General features: G+C 37.9%; 1 protein-coding gene across 1 annotated transcript in view; it reads right to left on the bottom strand.

The window, feature by feature from the left end:
• The window catches only part of sema3bl (sema domain, immunoglobulin domain (Ig), short basic domain, secreted, (semaphorin) 3bl), a 99,621-nt gene that overhangs the window by 4,833 nt on the left and 68,459 nt on the right, over positions 1-26,329 (bottom strand). The window contains exons 5-15 of the mRNA XM_020922335.2: positions 18,093-18,183; positions 13,654-13,770; positions 13,154-13,296; positions 11,187-11,301; positions 9,915-9,984; positions 9,625-9,769; positions 5,430-5,661; positions 4,253-4,344; positions 4,095-4,136; positions 3,719-3,944; positions 822-952 (exon numbers count right to left, since the gene is read on the bottom strand). Of these exons, the coding sequence (XP_020777994.1) occupies positions 822-952; positions 3,719-3,944; positions 4,095-4,136; positions 4,253-4,344; positions 5,430-5,661; positions 9,625-9,769; positions 9,915-9,984; positions 11,187-11,301; positions 13,154-13,296; positions 13,654-13,770; positions 18,093-18,183 (1,404 nt within the window). The remainder of the gene's footprint in view (positions 1-821; positions 953-3,718; positions 3,945-4,094; positions 4,137-4,252; positions 4,345-5,429; positions 5,662-9,624; positions 9,770-9,914; positions 9,985-11,186; positions 11,302-13,153; positions 13,297-13,653; positions 13,771-18,092; positions 18,184-26,329) is intronic.

The raw sequence follows: 26,329 nt of genomic DNA, 5'->3' as shown, positions 1-26,329 counted from the left end.
ATAGGTTCATTGTCGACAGTGCAGCTGTAATGAAACATAATTGCCCTCGTTGAGTGTCAGACCTCGAGTACAAGATAAGACAAAGTCCAAGTGCCTTCAAGACCGAGACAAAACCGAGTCCAAGCGCCTTCAAGACTGAGACAAAACCGAGTCCAAGCACCTTCAAGACTGAGACAAGACTGAGTACAAGTGCCTTCAAGACCAAGCGCCTTCAAGACCGAGACAAGACCAAGTCCAAGTGCTTTCAAGACTGAGACAAGACCGAGTTCAAGCGCATTCAAGACCAAGACAAGACCAAGTCCAAGGACCTTCAAGACCGAGATCAAGCGCCATCAAGACTGAGACAGGATCGAGTCCAAATATGCTTGAGTCCGAAACGAGAGAGACCGTAGAAAAAGTAACTGTAGAAAAACTGAGACCGTAGAAAAACTGTCTCAAGACCGGTCTCGAGTACTACGACCCTAGTTGGTGCAATTAGCAAAGGCTGCAAATTAGAATGTCTTCTGCAACACAGTATCCTGTCTTTTAAGGGTAAAAATTTTGTTAATCCTGTCCGTTAGTCTAATGATTAATTAGTTAAGCAGTTCACATCTTTCAAATGCGTTCCTGGGTGTGTTTGAAATGTGCAGTATGACCAGAATGCTACTTTTCAAACATAAATCGCATATTTAATGGATACTGCAATACTACAGAAAAATTTACTTTTCTTTCCCAAGTTGTGCAGCCCTCGTCTTGATTAAATTCTAATCTTAAGTCTCTAGGAAGTATGAAAACAGCATTAGATAGGCTATATATTAATAGTGGTGTATGGTCTATCTCACCTCCTCCTTGCGATCTTCTCTTTGGACCAGCCAGCTGACGGAAGCCTGTGGGGAGCGAGGGATACACTCCAGGAACGTACTGTTGTTTTCTGTTCCATAAACCACTTTCTCCTCTGGGACATCCAGCTCTTCTGTTCAGTCAAAAAAAGATGGAAAAATGTAAAGCAAATTAAACAAATAAAATAGATACTGGCTGGAGTAGGCAACAAACAAAACAGAGCATACTTTGACAAGTGGACTACTGTAGCATAAATGTGTTAATGCAATAAAGAACTCCAGGCCAAGATTGCAGTTGAATCAATGAGTACATTTACATGAAAATAAAAAGATTACATGAAAAGATTAGTAGAATAATGTATAATGTTTCAGTATAATTAGATTTGATTCAGAGTCCTGCACCGGGTCGGGTACCTGCAAATATTTGCTGAAACGGTTAGGTTTTAATGTTTTACGGGTAAGTATACAGACGGGTAGCGATTACACACGAGCGGGTCAGATGAATCAAATGAACGACGAACGGAAGAAAAATACTTGACATGCATCCAGGACATCTGTTGCCCTGGAAACAAATGCCATTTCCCGTTTTTTTCCTGGAATGATGGCAGACCAGGCTGAGAGAGTGACTTTAGTGTATTTATTACATGAAACCATCAGCGGAGGTGATTGGCCTGGTTTAGACCTGGTTTAGTCCTGGTCAAGTCCTGATTCAGTCCTGGTTTAGTCCTGGTTAAGTCCTGGTGAAGTCCTGACGATTGGCGATTGGTTCAGCAGTTGCAGTGTGTATATATTTACATTTATGACACTTGTTTAGACCTGGTTAAGTCCTGGTCCAGTCCTGGTGTTTGTCCTGGTGATTGACTTTGCGGTTGCAGTGTGTATACATTTATAATTTACTAATGACATGGCGTGTGTTCAATCCTGGTTTAGTCCTGGACTACTGGGCTGTCAGACTAATTGGCTGACCCCGATTTATCACGGGTAACGGGTGGAATGTTATCGGGTCTGGGCGAGTGCGGATTTAACTTGAATATAATCACGTGTTAATTGGTGGGTGTAGTGCGGAACTGCGTGGGTGCGGGTCTCCAAAAATGGACCCGTGCAGGACCTGATTGCAGCGTGTTTACCTGCAATGAAATCTGATCACCAAAATTACCTGGTGACATGTGACAGTTAGTAGATTTGAGTGAAAATGAATTTTAAATTACATTTTAATTTCTTCTAATCAATATTTAACATTTTCTCTTTCAAGTTAACAGGAATAGTACAGAAAATCTTTTCTTTTTTTCAATAATTTGTGCAGCCTTCGCCCGCCCTTGATTAAATTCTAGTCTTTAGTTCTTGATTGGTCTCTGTTTAGCAATGCTGACTTTAAGCTCTTAAAAAATATTATGGTTACTCTTTGTTTGCCCATATTAGTTTGCATAATTTTCCCAAAGAAAATCATAATACTCATCTGATATAACTGTTTAACTAACATTTCAAAAATCTCTCAACTACAAATAATAATCCAAAGTTTGTGCATGTAAACAGCCAAAGACTCACTCAAGTTAAAAGTGTGCGTGTGCTTTTAACCTCACCCTTAAATGCTTATATTTATTGCGCAAGAGTATTTATAACAACTCCTTCAAAAGTCTTAACAATATTGATCTTTAAGTCCAGGACCCCACTTCAGTCTGAGTTAAAAAAACACTTGACAGAGATATTGCAACACACAGAGCTTTTGTAGAAGCAGTTCTTGTGTGCTGTTGAAGGAGGAGCTCGTACCTGAAGTGACGTGTGCAAACATCAGCTCCCTCAGGCATGGCCACCTGAACTTCTCCCCGTCATCCCCTCTTTACGCTCCTGCTCAAGTCTCTTTGTTTGTTTTAGATCAGTATTTCTTCAAACTTTAATATGCTACATCTGGTGTTATTTGTTTCACTTAGAGATAAATCTATTCATGATTTTTGTTCTTCTTTGAGCTAAAGTGGAACTAAGCTCTAAATCACATTTTGCTATTAAACTCTGTGATGTTTTTTTGTTAGTATTGCGTACTGTTCCTAGTCCTTTTGAGCATTTTTTGGGGGGCAGTTTCAGAGCAAACTACGTAATCTGCAACTTTGTGTTACAAAATAATCCATTGCAATTCCGAGTACTATGTGACATCCCACAGGATTGCTCTGATTACAGCCAGATGTCTCTAGTTTTTAGTGTAGATGCCTGTTAGACCAATCACACTGTTCCTTCTACCTCCAGACCCCACCCCTTCTTGTCCTGTACTCTCCCCTTTAGTCCTCTGCCCAGTTTAACATCTCTATCTGAAATGTGGTTGTAGGAAAAGTTTATGTGTTTAGTCCCACTTTAACCATTATTTACCATTTACCATCATTGTTTAGTTTAATTTGAGATCAATTTCACCCTAATTTAGGTCTGATATACTGCCGGTTTAAATGTGGTGGTTCTCAGACAGATATGTTATCTTGGCTGGTATTTGGTGTGAAAAGTTTAAGAACCACTCTTTTAGATGATTGCTGATAGAGGTTGAGAAATCATTTCACATAGATTGTAAACAGTATTGTATTCATTATTCTGTTATAGCATCTAAAATCTATAATTGTGTATTTTTTTTTCCAGGACATATTTTGTATGCAATTTAAGTGGGAGTTATTTGATTCGGGAACCTTGGATGAACTACCTTACCGTAGAGAAATAGAGACCTGTTCTACAGTATTGGACCCATCCAATTCAATAGTCTTTATTTTATTCTAGTTAATAACCTTTATATACATATATGCTTCCTTTTTGGACAAGAGTCATACACAAAATTAGGAAAATGTAAACTTTCAGCATATTTCCAATTAATTTAAATGAACAGAGCCTGGATCAAGAGACTCCAGTATAAGTTGCTGATGTCTTACCGCTCATGTTTTGGTCGACACACTGCAGTACGGGGTTGCCATGGCGAATGTCCTGGCGGCGATAGCGACGTTTACTGTTGAGGACGAATCGGGAGCAGGACGTCCCATCCCAGGCACAATACGGGTCTCTGGCCAAACAGCACTCAGCACAGGCGTTCCCATAGGTCTCACAGCGGTGCAGCTTCACCTGTACCACCCCCACATCTGAGCCCACAAACACGGCTTGCTGTGAGGAAAAGGTCAAAGCAAGTAAGTAATTGATACTGAATCTGCTCCAGGGCAGCTGTGGCTACAATACAACAAACTAATTAATTAAAACTACAGCTTCATTCACAGCAAAACTAGTAAAAAGTAAAAATTAATCAGTGATGCTCACCCTTTTGACTGATATGTCCATTGAGGTTATAGGAGTAGGAACCTGCAAGTTAAAGCTGGGATTAAGCATTATATTTTTATTTTTATTTCTTAAACATAAAACAAAACAGCATTTTATAGACCTTGAGGCATTACTCCTAACTTGTTCACCAAACTCACCTTGAAAACCTGTAGTTCTTCCAATGTGACCACTTCCGTCTCCAGGCTGTTTCCAGTGTGCAGAGTGATGACTTTCAAAAGTGTCCCAATATCTGCAAAACACACACATACTTGTTTAAACCTGCAGTGGGTGTAACTGTTATACTTTGGACCAGCTCACAGGTGTCAGGTATATACTGAAGCCTTCTGCTGATAATTTGTAATCACTACAACTTTGAACCTGATCGTGTTGAAACACACTCTACTGTATCAATCTTGATTCACCACAGTTTTATTTTCCTTTAAAAGTGTTTTATTGCAAAATGCTCTGTTCCACCTTGCAATGCCATGAAGCAGTATTTCTCAAGTTAACAGCGACATTTTACCTTTCAGTTCACAAGAGGCTGGCAATTCTAGGACTGAAAAATATGGGCCCTTTAACACCTGGAAAATTTTGACATAAAGTGACCAATTCTTTGTTGAACTAACCTAAATAAACTTTTGAACAGATCATATGTGGGACAAACTGCAAACCTACAACCTACTACCTCCCTCTAAAACAGGGTCACCAAACTATGTTATCTGGGGGCCACATTATCACTCCTGACTGTAATGGGGGGCCGGGGTCGGGTCGGCCCTATAACAGAATTGTATGACCCTGACGATGCAGATTATATTCTTATAAACCACCACACTTTCTTTACATAATAGACAAACTTATTATTACACTGAACAAAAAAGCAATCGTCGTCCACTCTTCTTTGAAAACTACGCATTGTCTGTCAACTTTTTGTACTTTAACATGAACCATTTTGCTGTCCTTAACTGCACTACAGAACTCTATGCGTGCGCTGACTGTCACTGTTTGATCTGGAGCTTGTCAGGTGATGAAAATTTGGCGGCATATATAAATACATCATATAATTATTTAAATAGAAAATATAAATAGTTGATATAAATATAGTTTTTTAATTGAAAAAATCTACAAAATACAATGTGTTATTATTTGCCAAAAAGTAATAAAAAAAAAATAGGCCATGACAACTTTTTGAGGGGCTGGGGGGGCTGGTCAAAGGGGTGTGGCGGGCCAGAGTTGGCTAAAGTGCCTTTGTTCGATGACCCCTGCTCTAACAGGTTGCTTGTCAGATCATAACTTCACATAGATCATAATGTACATATGATAATGTGTTAGTCATACCAGTGCCGATGAACATGACGTCATACAGCCCGTCCTCGGCCTCTACGCGGTCCACTGTGATCTGCTGCAGTCTGTACGGGACATTGGCTCGGACCAGGACGGGCTTCTTCTGGGCGGGGTGCACGGGTCTCCACATGAGCGGGTGACTGCGGGCGAAGTGCAGCACTGAGTCTGGGAAGTCCTTCGTGCTCCCAAACTCTCTGCCCGGCTGGTTTGTGATCTTACTGGGGCACTGCAAAACAATAAACAAAAGAGTTCATATTTTTGGATCAACTTTTAGCCTGTTGGCAGATTACAGTGGCATTGTTTTGCGCCATTTTTGGTTTTGTGGTTGGAGGTGATTGATGTGTTTATGCCCCAAATATGGGCCATTGCCAGTCCTTTTGATCCAAATGTGTTCTATAATTGTAGATGCAGTACTAAGATATGAACAGAATAAAACTACTACTATGAACTAAACTAGGATAACATTGAAATGCAGTACTTGAATAAGGGTGGGGGGTAAATGGTGATCAAAAACAGAAACAAAACATAAATACTAAAGTCAAGCAAGAATATTTTTTTTTTCTGGGGAAACTTTGACACAATAAATTATATATATATATATATATGTGTGTGTGTGTGTATATAAAAGGAAATACTTGAATAAGGCTAATAAGTGTGTTTAAACTTATTGGTTGTCAAATATAATTCCAGATTTGAAACACCTTTCTTATGCTTTCTGAATTATTAAAATGAATAGCAGCTGCTTCAAAAGACATTTAAAAACACATCTCTGGACCTTCTCATTTGAAATACATGCTTTTCTTAATTACCAGTGTTTTGAGGAATTCACTTTGTTCTGCCAGAAGAAAAGAATTAGCTCTGTTACCAACAGCCAAAACTTGCTTATTTTCAATGTGTTTAAAGTTTGGTTAATATGAAGCAGAATCATTACAGGTTCCAGTCAGGTCCAAAAAGTAAAAGAGAAGGGACATTTCAAAAGTTGTTCAAAAACAAACTGACATTATAACTTGACACTTAAGGTTCCTAATTTGACAAGGTTGGCAAATAAATTTTACTTTCCGTGGCCCAAAAAAAAACAAGCATCTAATCCTACTTCTGTTGCAACCCGACCAACCAAAACCGCCACGGAAAAGTAATTGCAGGGCATTTACAAGCAGCTTGTTTGAATATGTGTCTGTGATTACTCCAGAAGAGAAACCAAAATGAAAGAAAAATAACTGATGATGCATACTCTTTTAATTTTTGCTTTGAATTGAAGGCTAATTCCATTAAAAGAAAAAACAAACAGAATAATAGGCCTTGGAGTTTGCGTGCATGTTCTTGTGAGATGGGTCAGTCAGTAGATCAGATGATAATAACACACTGGTCATTTGTTCCAATCAGAAGCTTTGTCTGTTATAAATATTATCCCCCCTCTTATCATAACAATAGGAGGTCTGCAGTGTTGCAATGTGATGGTCTTGGTCTGGTTTCTACGGTGGAGGAATTTAAAGTGCAGTCTGGACTGGACATGAGCAAAGATAATGTAAAAGACACATGTTTGAGTTATTAGACATGAGAGATATGTGATACTGGATCTGTTAGGTACACATACAGCAATGGGTCCTGGGAGGTCATGTTCCAGTAATCAGCCCCAAAGTGGAGCTGGACAAAGGTCCTGTTCACACCACATTTTAACATCTGGTTAATATGTCATGTGGAGTTGGATGTGATTTTGACATTAAATCCATATAAAAGATCCATACCACTCATTATAATGCACAGAACTATGATACATTCCATATTTTTTGGACTATAAGTCGCATCGAACTATAAGTCACATTTTTTGGGAGAAATTAATTTTATAAAATCAGAGCCCAAGAACTGATATTTCATCTTGAAAGTCAAGTTATAGTAATAACAATAGAACAGAGAACAAGAGGCTGTTAATGTCACATATGAACAGTTATTCAGATAACTATAGCATAAACAACAGAACAGAACAAGTTCACCAAACTCTTGATCTCACTCCAAATCACTAAATACATTGAATTTTTCATCCTCAGTGTCACTTCTGAGCAACTTGGCGACCTCTAGAGGTAAACGGAGCGCCGCTTCCTCTTCTGCATAACTGTTGTCAGACTCAGCATCAGTTCCATTTAGAATTATTCCGGCCTTTCTGAACACTGACAGGATGATTTCGGTTGTTACTGAAGTCCAGGGTTTGTCGATCCATCCAATAATTTCCAGGAAAGTTGCATGGTGCACCCTTCCGGTTGTCACAAATTTCTCGTTCACTCCAAACTTTCTTTCTGCTGCATTACCGTTTTCACCTGCATATTTTTCTACTTGCATTTCTTTTTGGAGGCATTTGTGTATCATTTGTCTTTATAGATTTTACATTTTCAGTGGTACAGAAGTAATACTGCAATCGACTGACATGATACAGACAGGACAGCGGCTCTTTCTGTAGGAGACATGCGCGAATTGACAGTGGTGCACGAGTAATAAGGAGAGCAGATACTGACACATAAGCCTAGAGCGCCCTCTCGAGGATGTCAGTGTGAAAATTTTAATATATAAATCTCACCGGAGTGTAAGTCGCAGCAAACACCCAAACCAAAAAAAAAGTGCGACTTTCAGTCCGAAATATACAGTAAGTAAGGGTGCCTGCCTCATGGAAGGATCCTATGCTCTCGGCCAAATAATGTTGACTAAAGTGGCACATCCTATGTTTCAATAGAAAGTTTTCAACTTATAATTAATTTAAGGTTAAGGTTAAGATACACTTCATTATACTTGTAGGGAACAATAAAGGTGAGGCAAGCTTGAAATGCTTTCCATTAGGATAACCTGCAAATTCCTTTAGCAAACCAAACCTCTTCCGTTGTTATTCTTGTTATCCTAAAACAATTAGTCCACAAAAAACAATGCCTTTCTTCACTTATCTGATGTTATTGTCATTAGTCCAAACCCTAGAGAGTTGTGCAGGTGTCCGCAACACGCTGCACACTACCAAAGCATGTGTGGTATTTTTTAAATCTGTTCTGAAACTAGTTTAAACCAAAAGGAGCATTTAAGACCCAACATAAATATCTGAGTTGGATTAAAACTTCAAGTGTGTTTAGAAAGGGCTTTGCAATGTGATGAGAAGTGGAACCTAGACCTGGGTTTGTTGTATCAGAGTCATTACACTATTGTGAGTTATGGCAATAAAGTAAAACAATAGTATTAAAGTATAAAATCAGCAGACTTGATGTATCCCACATTTCTGAGAATAAATAAGACATCTTAAAAGAAACATAAGTGCCCTGTACTCCTGAATATGCGGTGTGGGAAAACTCTGCGCAGGTTTATAGAAGTAAATTAGGGTGTTTATTACATTCAGAAGCCAACAGGCAAAATAAGCAGCACCAACAATGAAGCCCAGAGGAAAGGCCAAAGAAATGTCCAACTGTGTTAAAGCTTACGTACATGTAGGGCTTACTCTGATGAGGAGGCAACAAATACTTTAGTTTTGCTCAGAATATTTGATCAGTTTTTTTATACATACATAGCAGAGTGGTCCTCCTATAACCCTGTTGGTGTGTCTTTAGGCCAGACACTTCTCTCTCACATTCATTGCCTTGACAGATTTTGATGTTGCATTTATTACTTTATGGTACAAAGCCATACAGTTCTCAAAACTGAACTTCATCAACAATGACTCCTCATTTACCGTTAAAACAAAATTCCTGACAAACAGACTAATTCCTTCATTATGATCTCATAGCTGCTGATCATTTGATTGAAAACAGTGCTTTCCTGGAGTTGAGGTTTATTTCTCTCACACGTCTGAGTAACCCTTTAATATTACTTTGTCTGTGTCTCCAAAGCTCAAAATGCTTTTTTCCACCTTGCTTGGGATGTCATGAAGGTGTAGTTTTCAAATTAACAAGCTGTATCTTTTACCTTTTGTTCAGTAGAGATTTTAGATAATTGTAGGGTTGAAATTACTCATATGATTCTAGTGAAGGCATATGGAGTTTAAAAACACAGTGGAGCACTTCCTCTATTATCTGTGTAAAAACTCAGCTGAATGTGGAGGATTTGTGTGTTAAACATGTGTGAATAAAACAAAACACAGCTCCAGTTATGTTTGTGATGAGGAAACAACATTTTAACATAGATCAGTAAATAGGATAATATAGAAACCTTGAAGTGAACTCACCACTCCTGGTCTGGGATAGGGGACCCGGCCCTCATATGCCCCCCACTGGTGGTCTGGACCCTCTTTGTGAGCGAAGGGTCCGTTGAAAGCTTCTCTGATATCAGCCATACGATAGACACATACTGCAAAGCCCTGGAACACGTTACTGTAGAGAAGACAAAGCAGAAATCTATCATGTGTAGTCTCAGCACATAAATGATGAATTATTAGCTGTAAGTCATATTTTTAAGCACAACTGATGCTATAGATCATTGATTCACTTGTAGAGTTTTATACAATCACTGATTTACCTGATGGTGCTGAAAATGGCGTAGACATCTGGGTTTCTCTCGTCTTTGGTCCTCAGCAAGAATACATCCTCTGTTTTCACAATTAGACAACGTAATAGTAAATTTTCTCATTGACATCAATTACTTTGTCTACAACTGCCATTTAACAAGACTGCCATTTTCCTCATAAACTTCTGTAAGATCAAACAGGCGCTCTGATGTAACTACTAAAAACATGTGTCTTTGGTTGTTGGTTTATGATCATTTACTTCAAAAGGTCCGTATTACACAAAATTGATTCATGTGAGCTTTAAGCCATGTTATAATGCTGTTACCTCATCAAAAACATACCTGGAGTCGTGTTTTGTTTCATTCACACATGTTTGAGTATGAGTAACCCTTTATTATTAGGCTGTCTACATCTCCAAAGCTCCAAATGCTCTGTTCCACCTTGTGATGTCATGAAGCTTTAGTATTCAGGATAACAGCTTCTTTTACCTTTAGTTCTGTAGAGATTGGATGAATCCAAATTCTTCTAGTGTAGGGGTATACAGTTTTAAAAAACAGTGGAGCACTTCCTGTATTACCACATGACATCACAAGGTGGAACAGAGTGTTTTCCGTTTGAGATTAAAACTCAGCCCAAACATGCAGGGTTTGTGTTTTAAACTTGTGAATGAAACAAAACACAACTCCAGGTCTGTTTGTGATGAGGAAAGATTATAACATACTAGGGGTGTAACGGTACACAAAAATCATAGTTCGGTATGTACTTCAGTTTTTAGGTTACAGTTTGGTTCATTTTTGTTACAAAATGCAAAACCATTTACTTGTTGTTTATTTGTGTGTTTATTAAACCACCAATTTGTTTTAACATTATACAAATGAGAAAATAAAATAAATAGTAGTAGTGGAAATGCAGTAAAAAAAAAGTGAGGACTGGGACGCGACGACCATAGTTCTGCGAGGATTCATGTGGTTTGGGGGACATAGCGGAATGTAGTGGCAGAACGTAAACAGACAAATTGCGCGAACTCACTCGTGTCCAGCCCTGCAATGAACCAAATGTTCCATACCGAAACGATTCGGCACGAATACATGTACCGTTACACCCCTACAACATACTGTAGATCTGAAAATAGTGTGATATGAGCCACACAGAAGTACAAACACAGAACTTCACCTTAGATATTTTACTCACAAAACCAAGACACACAATTTTCAATAATTTTACAACATTGGACTGTAACTATTCACTTCACATATTCTAACTGAGATAGTCTGCAGACTCACCCAGTTGGTTAAAGTGTGTATCGATACCGTGAGGTCCAGGCACCGAACACACCAGTCTGGTTTTTATGAATGTGCTCCACTTGTTCACCAACACTCTCTGACCGCCAACATCATTCTGCCAAAGCAAAAAAAACAGTAAAAATTATCCATAAAACACTGCTGAGTTCAGTCCCATATTTTTATAGAATATTATTGGCAGTTTAAAAATGACACGATCGGGTTTAAGGGAGTTTAAGAGACGTGTGAACTGACGCTTATTTTCTTTGGCGTGTTTCTCGCAAGTATAACATTTTAGTGCAGAAATATAAAATTCATATCAAATTTCTAAAATACATTCTAAAATAAGAATATACTACTTCAGAAATAACTTAAAAGTGCACTGCGTAACATTTCTAGTGGAGGGTCCGCCCCTCACCTGCTTGTCTCCATGGAAATGTTATTGCTTTGTCTATAATGTTCCACAGTGTAGTTAAATCTGTCTATCACAAGGGAGACAAGCAGGTTACACTATGTCATATTACAGTTCAGATCTGTTGAGAGTTGCCCTTGTTCACTGAAGGAATTGCTGTATTTTTGAGCAACAGAAACATCTGTAATGAATAAATGCTAGATGGATATGTTTAAAGTCATAACATGGAATTTCCAGGCAAAGCAATAACATCTCCATGGAGACACACAGGTAGGAGACCAATCCGTATATCATTCGTTCATTAGTTTTTCAAAATAAAATAAAAAATAAGAAAATGAAACACTACTAAATATTTTCTACATTATTTGTCTCCAAAAAACAAAAAAACAAAAAAAACATAACAATTTGTTTTTTTCAGTTTTTGATTTGATGATTTTGTGTTTAAATAAATAATGGAAGAAAATGGATAACGGCCGTTTCCCTTTTCCGTGACTTAAACTGTGATGCAGGACTTTTGTGCCGCATACCAACTAAACCGGGACTAAACCAGGGCTGATCCCAAGATTAAACCAGAAAAGAACCAGAACTGAACCAGGACTAAACAAAGACTGATCCCAGGACTGAAACAGGACTGAACCAGGAATAAACCAGGACTTAACCAGGTCTAAACCAGGACTAAACGAATTACACACAGACTGAGACTCTACACCAGTAAAGTTCCACAGTGCAACTTTAATAATATATGTTTATTTTTCTTTATTTATTTTCCACAGCTTTTTCTTCTTTAACGGTTTGCATTGATTTACGACGGTTAGTATTTTGAAAACCTTTTGGACAAGCACACCGGGTCAGAAGTCTTGGATGTGTATATCTCTAAATTTGAATACTACGTAAAATATTTGTATTTGCATTCAGTTGTTACTTCAAATAATTGGTCCAAAACAAGTAGTTTTTGAAGCATGACAGCATTAACGCATTTGTTGTATCATTTTTCCTTTCAGCAGGTGTTTCAATGCCAGATCCTCTTCTTGTACAGTTTCATTCTAAGTGGATTGGACGGGACCTGACTACTTCTTGGCACTAGGATCTGTTTGTGAAGTGATGACGTTATTTTGGCCTGAGAGACTGTGATAGGGACGGCACCGACTGAAAAATCAGGCAGATTTTACATTACAAGTGGAACAGCTCATGGCTGAGCCTGAGCAGAATATTTAGGTTGCGTGTGGACATAGCAGCAGCATCTGGTTTGAAATGGATGCGTGAAAGAATGTGAGGAACATTTGGAGCAGCTGGAACAGAGCCTGGGCCTGACAGCTGTGTGAGTCTTGGACGCATCTGAGATATTAGATTTCTTTTGTAGTCTCCTGAGAAAACCACAAGACTGCACAGCCCCAAGAGACTGTTTATCTTTTCCCAGGAGCGAGGAGAACAAGATACAGCAATTGAGTCAATCTGTGCCAGCTTTTTATGTGGTTTTATATGTCTGTATCTGATGGTCACACTTTACTGCACATTTGTCCAAAGTTATTTATTGGAAATATAAAGGCAAATGTCTCACCGCACACACTCGCCCAATCCTTGAGTAGATGGCTCCCTCTCTGTCTCCAGGCTCGGTCACTTTCTCAGTGAAAAAGAAGTACACTTTGTTGTCGTCTTTGTCGTCATTGTCTGGGATCAGGTGAGCAGCCACAAACCTGGGCTCTACAGGGAAAACTGGTTTTAGATTGTTATAAAACTGGCACCATGAACAGAATCATTTCCTCTGGGGATGCAATTTAAAAAAGTGACAAAATCAACAAAAGACAGACAAACAAAACTAAACAAAATACGTTTTATAAGGCTTTCTAACATGTGGAGGGGCACAGGTTACAGAGAATAGCAAGATCTCCTTTTACAGAAAATTGGTTTGGAGCTTAGAGTAGAGTTGCTGCTCCTCTTGTATTTCTCAGTCCCCAAGGACTAAAATGTAACAATATTGTTGAATATAAAAAGCTGAATATTATGTTTAATTTCAAAGGTAAATCTAAAATATTTGTGTGTGGTAAAAGTAAAAGTTACCGTGCAGGAGTTTCTGGTCGGTCTCTGTCCTCATGGTGGAGCGTCCCCCCATCGTCCTGAGGATCACGTGATCACTCCCCAGGAAGTCCGCTGTCAGTCCAGTGTACAGCTCACCTCCTGGAAACAGACAGACCGGGTCAAGACCAGGATCAAGACCAGGACCAAGGCCAGGACCAGGATCAGGGCCAAGAGCAAGACCAAGAGCAAGACCAAGAGCAAGACCAGGACCAAGACCAGAACCAAGACCAGAACCAAGACAGGAACAAGATCAAGATCAAGATCCAGACCAAGATCAAGATCAAGACCAGGACCAAGACCAGGAACAGGACCAAGACCAGGACCAGGGCCAGGACCAGGGCCAGGACCAGGAACAAGACCAAGACCAGGACCAAGACCACTGTAAAGACCAAGATCAAGACCAGGACCAAGATCAGGACCTATACTAAGACCAGAACCAAGACCAGAACCAAGACCAGGAACAAGACCAGGACCAAAACTAGGACCAAGACCAGGGTTAAGACCAGGACCAAGACCAAAATCAAGAAAAGGACCAAGACCAAGATCAAGACCAGGGCCCAGATCAGGCCAAGTCCAGGAACAAGACCAGAACCAAAAATAAGACCAAGATCAAAACCAGGACCAAGACCAGCATCAAGACCTGGACCAAGACCTGGACCAAAACCTGGATCAAGATCAAGACCAGGACCAATACCAAGACCAGACCCAGGACCAAGATCAAAACCAGGACCAAGAAAAGGACCAAGACTAGACCACGACCAAGACCAGAACCACAACCAAGCCCAAACAGACTCCCTAATCCAGAGAAATGGGTCAGAGGAGAGCGGGTGAACACTGCAGAACAATGAGGAAATAATGCCTGACACACAACTACTACTTTACATCCTCCACTGAGAATAAGTTGGGTTCGATTTCAGACCAAAACCACGGAAATGTAGACACACAATCCTTCCTGAATCAAGAAAAACACTTAGCCGTTGTTGTCTGCCATTACTCAAAAACATTATACCTCTTGGAATTGGCGGTGGGTAGAAATAAGCACTGGACCCATTTTCAAATTAAGGCAATGTTACACAAGAGATACCACCATTTTGTATTTTTAAATTGTTGTTATTGAGTTGACTAATGTTCAAGGGTGTGAAAATGATCTCATCCATAAGTCATATTTCATTGGAATTATCAAGGAAACAGAGATCCCTAGACAATGTTAGAAATTGTACTAAATATTTTGATTAATTTCAACTTAAAATAGTTTGGGGACTTGTGTGCGATAAGGAGGGATCAGCTGTTGAAAGCCTAATGTGTGTGCTTAATAGTTTAGTCTCATGTCAAGGAGAAAGTGTTTATTTTGGACAGAGGTTACTGATAAAATATGTGTTTGTTTTTTATTGATCCAAAAGTCATTGGTCATTGGTCAGAGGTCATTGCCCGAGACGGGGGAGGACACTGAGGTCAAAGATCTTAAGGTTCAGTCAAGGACAAAGGACAATGCTTGCTGTGTAGTTGTCATACAGAGTCCACTGAAATGTTGCAACCAAAAGATTTCTACATATATTATATTATCTAGATTTCCTATCAAAGGTTTTTATAAGACTCTAAGACAATTACCCACATTCACTGGTAATTGCCATTTCACAACCTGCTTAGAACATGCTTGAGACATAAATAGACTTTTTTTTAAACCAGCATTTACTTACAGATCAGAAATGCTGTGTTATTTGCTTAAAGGGAACATAGTTGAAAGCCATAGACATAAAAAGGACACAGCTAACCCAACTAGTCACCGCGTTCCTAACAGGAATGTTCATGGGAAAGCTTTCGGCACCATCAACTTTTCAATTGACTTGACAAGTGAACAATTGTCACCCTTCTTTCTGTAACTGCTGCAGTGAGCTTCGTAATTTTGGTCATAAAATGTTCATATTAACCCGTTCTACGTGGTCCTGATGTTTTACTTACATTTTTGTACTTAAATAAATTACTGTTCCTAATATGGTCCTGGCTCAAAATTCGCTCCCATATCTGCTAGCACTGTTAGCTTCATTTGACTGGAGCCAAATGCTATGGGTGGCATTACACTCCCTTAGGCTAGGTGTTCAGACTGCAGGGATTATGTTCAATTCGGATTTTTTTGTGTCGTTCACATTTCCAGTTAAATGTGATTTGTATGTGATCTCAAGTTTGAACTTTAAACATCCCAAAAGTGTCTTGCATGCGCATTGCAGGACACAAAGACATTACACGCAGCAAGTGTGCTCAGTGTTTACGGAAGGCACCTAAACGCTGGGCTTATCTCCCAAAATATAGTCCAGTTTTTCGTAAAATGGACAGGTTACACATCCATAGCTGCTTCATTTGTTTGAGTCTTTAGCCTCCTTGTATTTGGCTCACAGACTCTTTTTTCGGCCATTTCTTTGGCAATCATTTCAAAACCGCCCAGTTCCAATAAGACCCCTCCAATTTGGCCTTAATACATCGATCCAACCAAATATTAATAAACTCGCTAACCTCGCTTTCCCTCCATTGACTAGACTCCTAGCCTGACGTGTAGGTGGGATGAATGCGACCTGGCCGTTCAGACTGAAGTCGAATGTCAAAAGATTGGATATGTATCGGTTTTAGGAGCACATATCCAAGCGGCCTGGGTCGCATTTGAAAAAAATCGTTCAGACTGTCATTAAAAGATCAGATACAGGTCGAATAGGGGCCAGAAAATCAGATTTGAGTCACTTCAGGCTGCAGTCTGAACGTAACCTAAAGTCTATGGTAAAAATGATCTTTCAACCATGTTATAATGTTTTTTTCTCATCATTAGTTTGCACAGAGTTGTATTTTGATTGATTCATAGTTCATTATTTGATTATTAAAACAAATAAGACTCTGGGGAGGTTTAAAACATTCTTGTTGTGCTGTTTTGAACAGGAAGTCAACCTGTTTCTGTTACAAAGTTGTTTTAATTGAAGATTGAGGTTTACAGTGAAACATCATATTTGGGGTAAGAATATACCAACTTCACAGCTTTTCTGATGTAACTTTAAGGACAACTCATCAGCTAAAGCCTTGATGACTGTATTGGGCCTTCCTATAGCAGAACTACATGTGTATGTGTTTCCAGCAAGTACACAATAACCATTCCCACATTATGATCTGCAGGTGTGGCTACTGATCATCTCCAGATCCTATGACACGATTTGACAACTATTTGAGTTTGGTCTAAGCTTAGATCCAAACTACCGGGGTCCTGGCTCTGAGAGGGGAGCTTCCTGCCAGACACAATGCATTATGGGCTACACATAACGCAAGGTGGGATCTGCACATCTGCCTGGACAGTAAATTTTACTGAGTTTTAAGTGAAATTAGAGACCGTATTTGTACTTGGAGAACAAAATAATAACTTTCTCTCTATCTTTCACTGATGTTATTGTCGTTTTTATTATCTACAATGAATAGATCTGTGTACATGGCCACACAAAGCCTTCCTAGCAACATGTTGTAAAAAATGCCCAAACTTAAATTTTAAATGATGTTTATGGAGAACAGCTGCATCTAAATGGGCCAGAACAGGTCAGTGTGACAATGTGTCCAAGAGAAACTAACTGTGATACCTCAAAGTAGTGTCATAATACTTGAGGCCAGTTTTGGTCTTTAGACCGGCCTCGAGACCATTTCTTTTTGCAGTCTTCGTCTTCGTGTTGGACTCAACCACATTTGGACTCGGTCTTGAAGGTGCTTGGACGTGGTCTTGTCTTGGCATTCGATGGGATTTATAAAAACATTGATATATTTATGCCAAAATAACTGTAAAATACAAATACATGTTGAAAATGATAATAATGGTCTCGATTTTGTCTCGATGGGCCATGGTCTTGGTCTTGTCTCTGTCTCGGCCTTTAAAAGTCTTGGTCTTGTCTCGGTCTTGACCCTCAGAGGTTTTGGTCTTGTCCTGGTCTTGGGACCTTGTGATCTCAAACAACAGTACCTCAAAGTAACAGACAATATTACTTCAACTAACAATGACTTTTACTGTTATTTTAAGGTCAGGCTGAAGTAATCATAGTAGTGATAGACTAAATAAAACATATAAGCTCCAAGATTGCGTACTGCTAAATGTAATCCAGCATAAGAAAACATTTTGTAATGCTATTCCTTATAAAAATTCTGAGCCTGAATAGATGGGGTTGCATCCAAATATTGCAAAAATACTGATCGCAATATTCAGCATGCATTTTGAATACAACACATTTTTGCAATGCTAAAATAGAGCCAGAATTTAGAATTTTATTAGACCCAGAAGTTGAGTTGTGACATCAGCCCTGAGCAACTCCACTGCGTTGCTTAGTTTGGTCAGTTTGGATTTCATGCATAGCCTCTGCACAACATAAGTAAATTATATAAAAGATGCAATATGAGATGTGACATACCGCTGAAGGTGCTGGCGAAGGGCAGACTGGGGTCGTGTGGGACCTTCCCTCGTCCATTCTCCACATTAGCGGCGTCCATAGAGAACACATGCTGCAAAACAAGCACAGGACATCAGGACAATGTTCACAAGCAAGAAATGTAAGGATGCAACAGCACAGTTTTCTTTTGTTTTGATCTATCTCAAAACATTGATCACAAGTTGATTCTGATATGTTTAAACATCCTAAACAAAGTAAAACCAATTTCTGTTTTATTATTTGTATGCTAATTATTAAGGATGTAACAATATACAAATCTCTCTGTACAATATTATTACAATATGCATCTCATGGTACAATATTTATTACGATATTTTGGAGAAGCTAATATAATTGTAGATAGGACAGTTTTTTGCTTTTAAAAAACCTTGACAAGAATTTGCTGTGAATTATTTCCATCATAATACCAAGAATTCAAGTAAAAAACATATTTCTTCATGTTTTCTGCACTGAAATGAATCATGGGATATGTAGTTCCCTATGTTTATAAGCTGTTGCTACTGTAAAACCATACATTTAAGCAAAGGAACTTGTAATTCGATATATTGTAACAGCCCATGATAATATTGTGAGACTTTTGACGATACAGTATCACAATATTTTGGTTACTTGTTACATCCGTTCTAATTATCAATGTCTGTGTAATCGTTCATCCGATTAGGATTCACAGGAAAAGAATAATTAAATTCTTTTAAAGAACTAAAGACTTTCTGAGATTTTTACAAAAAACAAAGCTTTTCTATAATATTACCTTTATTGTTTCATTCCTACATGAACACATATCGCGAGTGGGAAAGTGGACCAGGGCTATTCTCATGTGAAACTATGTAGATTCCACTACTTTATGACAAAAAAAAATCACTGACAACTGAGCTGTAATAGTTACCAGTCTTGTTTTACATAAAATAATGATCAGATCAAGTTTCCATAAACCTATTTATTCCCTTCTTAAAGATCGCACTTCTCTTTTGGGAAATCACTTCATTAGCTGCAAATAGTTCACTTTTAAAATGAGGTGCTGCCCAGAGACTATTTAGTGCAGCGTCACAAAGTCCCATATCACACAGTAATCCTTCATGCACTGTTGAACCAAATCAGGGGCTCAATTTAGAATCTATTTGGGCTTGTCCTTTCACTGAACTGTCTGAGAACCAAGATGGAGGAAATGATCAAAAAGCATTTATTTCACACAGTTCCCAGGAAAATCTTTGTTTGAGAGACTGAAAGAAAATGAAATATTAGACAGGACTGTTTTTATGGAAGCAAATTCAGGTCAACTGGCATATACTGTATTGCAGACTGCAATTGTAAACTATTTCCACTCTATGAGTAAAGTTGGAGGTATACAGGCTACATTATTTTCAATATTATGGTTTTAAAATACAACACGTGAGTATCTTAATATCTGGAAATAGAACAATGTGTGGCAAGTTGCAAGATCGCAGTGGTTAGCCATATTACTGTTAAATGTTTTTATTTACATACTTTACTATCTAATTTGATCCAAGTAAATATACTGTATTACACTGCTGCCGAGTATAAGATAACATTACAACTTTCAATCCAATCCACTTTATTTTTATTGCACATATTCCAAATTATGACCATAAAAAACAGTATATCATGAATAAAAAACATTAAAGTACTAAAAATGGTTAAAACTATAAATCAAATGAAAATGTTTTTTATGTAAATAAATAAAAGTCTCAGAGGACCATGCAACTAATGCAGTGCCAAAAGACAGAAAGTCTTTAACTTAAAACACTCCTCTGTGGAGGCTGTACGGAACTGAACTTTATATAACCAATAATATTTAAAAGAAAATGGCAGCAGCTAAAATGAATACAAATGTTCTGTTCTGATATTTATTATGTAATCAAAAAAGAAATGTCCAAATCCACTTTATTTCTATAGCATAAACAAAGCAGTTTCCAACGTGCTGCACAGAGATCATTAAATGAAGACAACAAAAAAGTAAATTGCTAAAATTTGATCATACCAGTCCTAAAACAATAAAAGCAGTAAAATCTAAATAAAAGCAAAAACCATAAAAATCATAAAATAGCAGTAAATAAGTAAAATTAATAAAATAAATAAAAGACACAGAGGAAAAGGGAAAAGTGCCTCTTGACCCCCATGAGGAAGTATGATATTGTCATATTCTACAAATGAAACCACCAATAGACAGTGATAGAGTAGATCTATTTTTGTATTTTAAGGTGATTAGATGGTAGTTGGTGACGTTGGCATTATAAAGTCGATAATCTCTTTGTTAAAAACATAAAAGTATGTAGTCTGTCAAAAATACCACAGCATCATCAGAATGATTCAGAAAAGTATAACTAGTATTAAACTAATGAAGTTGAAATAATGATGTCAAAATGTTACAAGTTCAGTTTGATTTACTGTAAATCTGGATTACAGAATTAAATGCCCTTCCTGTGAACCGGACATCTCTGTGACTCACAATGGAGTATTGTTTAAATTTGGGAGTTTTCTGTTGAAGCCACATCACAAGGGAGATGAGAAAATCCACAAAATATACATTTGTATTGAGTTAAAAGCACAAATGGCTGTTAAATATAATGTCATATTCTTAAGAAATGTTTTAGATTAGCTTCAGAGTGACTTAATGATGAAAACTCGCCTATAAGCACTTTTAAACCACAATAAACACACGCTCTGTTCTGAAGCTATAAAAACTGCCATGAGTCCAGATGGATCCTTTATGTTTGTGCCCTCACAGAACTTTGTAGCACAATTCTTTCCATACATTTGATACACATGATTATGTATGGTCATATATATCTATACCGTATGTCTGTCTAAAGCCTGGATCCCACTGCACAGAGAGAGCTGGATCAGTAATATAGGCAAGCAAAAATTTACAAATCAACAAATTATTGAACATTAGGCAATAGAAGATATACTACATCAAATAAAATATGCAAAATATGGTTGAATTCTGTCAACTAGGCCTGTCTCCTTCATGCTCCAGTTCACCCATGTGTTGTCTTAATTATATGTACAGAAATGTTATAGCGACAGTAGCTCAGTTGGTAGAGTGTTCGTCCACTAATCCAAAGGTCGCCAGTTGTAATCCCGCTCTCGACATACTGTAAACATCTTTGATTGAGTGACCCTAGATTCTAGCTCCCACAGATGAATGCTGTCTGTGTTTCTTTGGGCAAGACACTTAACCCACCTTGCTCCCAGTGTCTGGGTGTGTGGCTCCTTGATTTAAAGCGCTATGAGTGCCTTGAAGTTGGAAATGCGCTATATATAACATGACCACTTTTGCAAATAAAATTAAAAAATTAAAATATATTTCTGAAGAGAGGAGCTATGTTATTTACAGTAGGAGTAAGGTTTATTAGTAGGGGTGTAACAATAACCAAAATATCATGATACCGTATCGTCAAAAGTCTCTCAATAATATCGTGGACCATCACAATATATCGAATCACAAGTATCTTTGCTTAAATTCATTGTTATGGTGCAGCAATAGCTAAAATGAGAAATACATCGACCATGATCCTTTGCTGCCTTTGTTGTAAACTACATGAAGAAATAGCAGTTCTAAGCACTTTTAAATCTTATTAAGACATGTCAAGGCATTTTAAGAGGAAAAAGTAGCATATTCACGGTTTTGTTAGTCTCCACAAAATATCGCAATAGATATCATACGGTGAGATGTATATCATGAAAATATTGTACTATGAGATTTGGATATTGTTACATACCTAGTTATTAGTAAAGTCCACTGAATTACTGGAACCGGAGTGTGAATTATTCCTGAGTCATATTTTGTATAATTGTTCATGATCCTAATGAGTCATATCGTTTTATTATTAGCCCTATTGTGTTCTTTGTTTTGGTTGTAATGATTCACATGTACAGTAGATAGCATCAGGAGCTCAGGAACTTTACATAAATATTATAATGAGTACAGCATTTCACAAAAATTCCATTCATGTAACTATTTTTTCCCTTCTTCTTAAATGTGTGACATGTTTATGTGCAGCGCTGTGCAGCAGTCAGTGGTCCGGCTCTGTTAAAGGCATGGGCTGTGATATATTTATTTTGGCCGTACTCTTATGAATGTGGCCTGGATGTTTCTCTATGTGGAAGTACTGTGTGTTTGGATTGGCTCAGTCTGGACTAAAGCGACCGGTGTAATGTGCAGCAGGAGCAGAGTTCATATACACTATAATGAGACACAAGCTTTTAGACTGTATGGCCTTTTGGATCACAGCTCCGTGTATACAGTAGTAGCGATGATTTGATTACGTTTTCTGCAGCAATCACTTCAAGGTTTGGAAAGGGTCTTATCGTAACATCTTTAACATTTTTCAGATGGAATATACTGAGGTAAAATGTACTTTTATAGTTGTCATACTCTCCGATATAAACTGCTATATTGCCAGAAATATATTAGTGACAGCATTTTGTCTCTCTGCCCATGATTTGACTGAAACTAGGTGATTTTCTTTACAATTTGACTCATGACTGATGCAATTTGTGCAGAGGAAGACATGAAAAACCAAATGGGTGTATTAAAACTATGTAATTCTAGGAGTATATTAGTGCTATTAATAATAGCTATGGTTTTGATCCAGGGGAAGGGTAGAAGATTATACTTTATTCAACATGTATCAAGTCTGTACAGCAGTTCTCAGCATGGATAAGTGGTACTCAAATGTTCTAATGTCCTTTGACACTTTGGCTCATTTATATTCTGTTTATTTGTTGTTATGAATGGTTAAACATGTGTGTGTGGTCTGAACCTTCAGTGAAATGTTCCACATATTTATTTATTTTCATGGCCCACTAAACAGGACCCCGGGGGGCACGTTTAGTCTGACTGGACCAACTGAGGCATGAGGACTACTACAAGAGTATCAACTATATTACATTTTTAATTTTCTGAATGGTTTCACTGCAAAACATCTATATCTGGGCAAGTTAAACTGGCTTAAATTAAAAACAACTTGACAAGTAAAATTATCTACCAATACAATAAGTGCGTTTTTCTTAATTCAAGCAACATCAAATTTTGTTTCTTATTTTAAGTGCAAAGAATTGTTGTTTTTCTTATTTTAAGATGTGTTTTCATATTTTAAGTACAAAAAGATAGATAGGTAGATAATTTTACTTGTAAAGTGAAACTGATTCATATCATGATAACATTTTCTTAATTCAAGTCATCTTAACTTGGCTAGATCTTAGTTTTTGCAGTGTTGTGATGGTGGCTGAGTGGATGAAGTGGATGAAGGTTCGATATCTGCGTCACTCGGCCCATTCTGTGTTGAGTTTGCATGTTCCTCCGTATGTCTGGGTGAGTTTCCTCTGGGCACTCTGGTTTCCCTGATCAACTCAAAACATGCACCATATCCTCCAGTTAAGGTTGTCTGACCAAGAGTAGCTCAAGATCTGGAGATGGGTCCCCACTGCTCCAAACAGGCTGTCACAGATGCACTGAAGGAAAGTGGACCATAACCTTACTTAGCCTTAGTCTACTATGGCTAAACTGAAATGCACATTAACGCAGTTGTGCAACCAGCTTGAAATATGAATCAAAATATGAGTTAAAAATATGACTTTATTATAACCCATTGACTACTTGGCAAGTGAATAGTAAACCAATCACCTCTCACAAGAAATGTGTAAGAAATGTGTAAAGGTAATGTAATAACAAAGATTATTTTACTCTAATATCATCTGACAAATCCAGCTCAAACAATTAAATGAATGTGTAAATCATATTTGACAATTTAAGGTCTGACTGTTAAATATTCATGAATCCAAGGTTTCTGTGACACTGAGATCACAATATGTCCACAGACACAGACTGGATCCTTAAATGAGATGAAACACCCCAGAGGTCAAAGGTCATCCCACCCACGTCCTGTCCCAGAATGCACCACACCCAGCCCAGAGATGTTCATGACGGACACAGACAAGGACATGTCCCTGTGGAGCTCATGATAGACACAACAGCATTCAAAAAGGTCCAGGAGATGTTTCGGAAAGTTTTTAGATTTAAATACAGTCAGTGATTCTCAAAGCCCAAATGAATCCAAATGGACATTCCCTCACAGTGCCATGTCCCGCTCCTCACCTTTATCACTACAGCAACAGCACCAGGAGACAGGTTTCACCATCACCAAAACACATTATTCCCTTTTTATCTTAATCAGTCCATCTTCCATCAGACCTACACTGTTCCAAAAGAAATATATTGATACATTCAGGTACATTTCAGATAAACTACTAAATTAGTAGTTGATTATTACAGTAACTTATTAATCATAGTTTATCAGATTGGTTTCGATTAGGGCTCCACAATTATATCAATTTAACTTTTTTGGTTGGCCTTCCCTTCCACACATGGCTGCCCCAGTGTGATTTAGGCCACTAATGCACTCACAAAGAAAATATTGTTGTCCAAAACTGTCTCTGCTCTGATGAATGTAACATACACAACAAAACTCCACAATGATTGTCACTTTGTTGAGAGCATCTGGTTTGGAAACTCTCACGTGAAAAATGACAGAGGACCATGTGTGTTTATGTGATATGTAAAAAGTACTTTTGTCATCAAACAAAGCAGCTCCAGTACAGTTCTGGTCGCTTACATCAAACAAATAAGAAGTAAATATTTATTTACTTACACAATGCGCCTGGTGTGAAGAGGAAAAACAGAAAGTACAGACTTGGTTCTCACGACAATTTGTTAAAGCAGAATTGACTTTTTACTTTTAAGCATGTAAAAGTTGTTTCCACTCAACATTTACTCATCCACAGTTATCTTTCTTAATTGATGACATGTGCAGGATTCAGCAGCATTGTGTCATAATTTTGGTACAAATGAATAAAAAATCTGGAGTGTACCTATGTTCTCTCAGCCTTATGTTCCCTCATTTCTAAGTTTGTTGTTTTCTTTTTCCACAATTGGGCCCTATGTTCCCACATTTCCTTTATCATCAATTTACATCAGATTTTATCCCCATTTCTCCCAATTTGATCGTCAATTACACCCAACCTATTATCCAGCAGCAGCTGACTACTGATGTAATACAGAGGTCATGGTGCAAAAGATCCTAGGTTGAAATGACTCTGAATCATCCCTTTAAATTCGGTATAAAAATAAAAAAATGACTTGATTTAGAGTTTAATTTTGAGAAAAATCTTAGAAATTACCCTAAAAAATCAGCTGCTCCGCATGATCTGCAGTTATCAATCAAAGGTGCCGACTCTTTGTTGTGATGACAGTTTCCTAATGCGGTTGTTTTAGGTACATATTGCAATTAAATATGCAAATAATAACATAATGATCCATGGGTGTCAGAGATTATAGCTACAGAGCACACAGAATAAAACACAATAGGTCTTGTTTAAAATGTATGTAAAATGTGCAATGCTTGTGACAAACTTCTATATGAAATTAAAAATAATAAGAAAAGGTTCTCTCAATTGTTGGTGAATAATAAGATCTACTACATAACTTTTCTTGTGGAGTACTGTTGATTGAATTGAATGAACATGTTATTTTTGGTCGTCACTTGAACACTGGGCATAAAACAGCCTCAGTCATAAAAGTTCCAACTTAATATCTAGCTTTTGACCGTGAATAAAACACAGTGTAATAATACAACATCTCTGACAGTATTTCTTGTACTGAGGCTCTATCTGTGATTATATTTGACCAGCTGCAGGCCTGCCTCGTGTCCCTGTCTCACTGTTGAAGTCTGTTTTCAAAACTGATCATGTACACCGTATCAAATGCAGAGTTTGGCGCGAGTGATCGTGACAGTAAGATCACAACACGTCCACCGCAGGCAGACTCGAACCACAGCTTGATGAAACAGCTCAGAGGTTAAAGGTCATCCCACCCTAGTCCAATACCACAGTGCTCCATCCATAAACTGTATATATAAATAGCTAACCACGTATAAATAGCCACCACGTTCCAAATAGGAAGTGAACATGGGGGCGCTTCTGGCTCCATTGACTCAAATTCACTTTACATTGAAAAATGATCTTCCCTCTCTCTGTAACTGCTGCAGTGAGCCTCATCATTTTGGTCTTAAAATGTTTGTATTAACCTGCTCTACATGGGTCTGTGTACCATTCATTCTTTTAAATTTCAATTAAGAACAAAAAACAATAAAATGGGAAAACAGTTTGTTATTTAG

The sequence above is a fragment of the Boleophthalmus pectinirostris genome, unplaced genomic scaffold, assembly GCF_026225935.1.
Source record: "Boleophthalmus pectinirostris isolate CB_2022bp ecotype Guang Dong unplaced genomic scaffold, ASM2622593v1 HiC_scaffold_8, whole genome shotgun sequence".
Lineage (NCBI taxonomy): Eukaryota > Metazoa > Chordata > Actinopteri > Gobiiformes > Gobiidae > Boleophthalmus > Boleophthalmus pectinirostris.
This window is presented reverse-complemented; position numbering and strand designations above follow the sequence as displayed.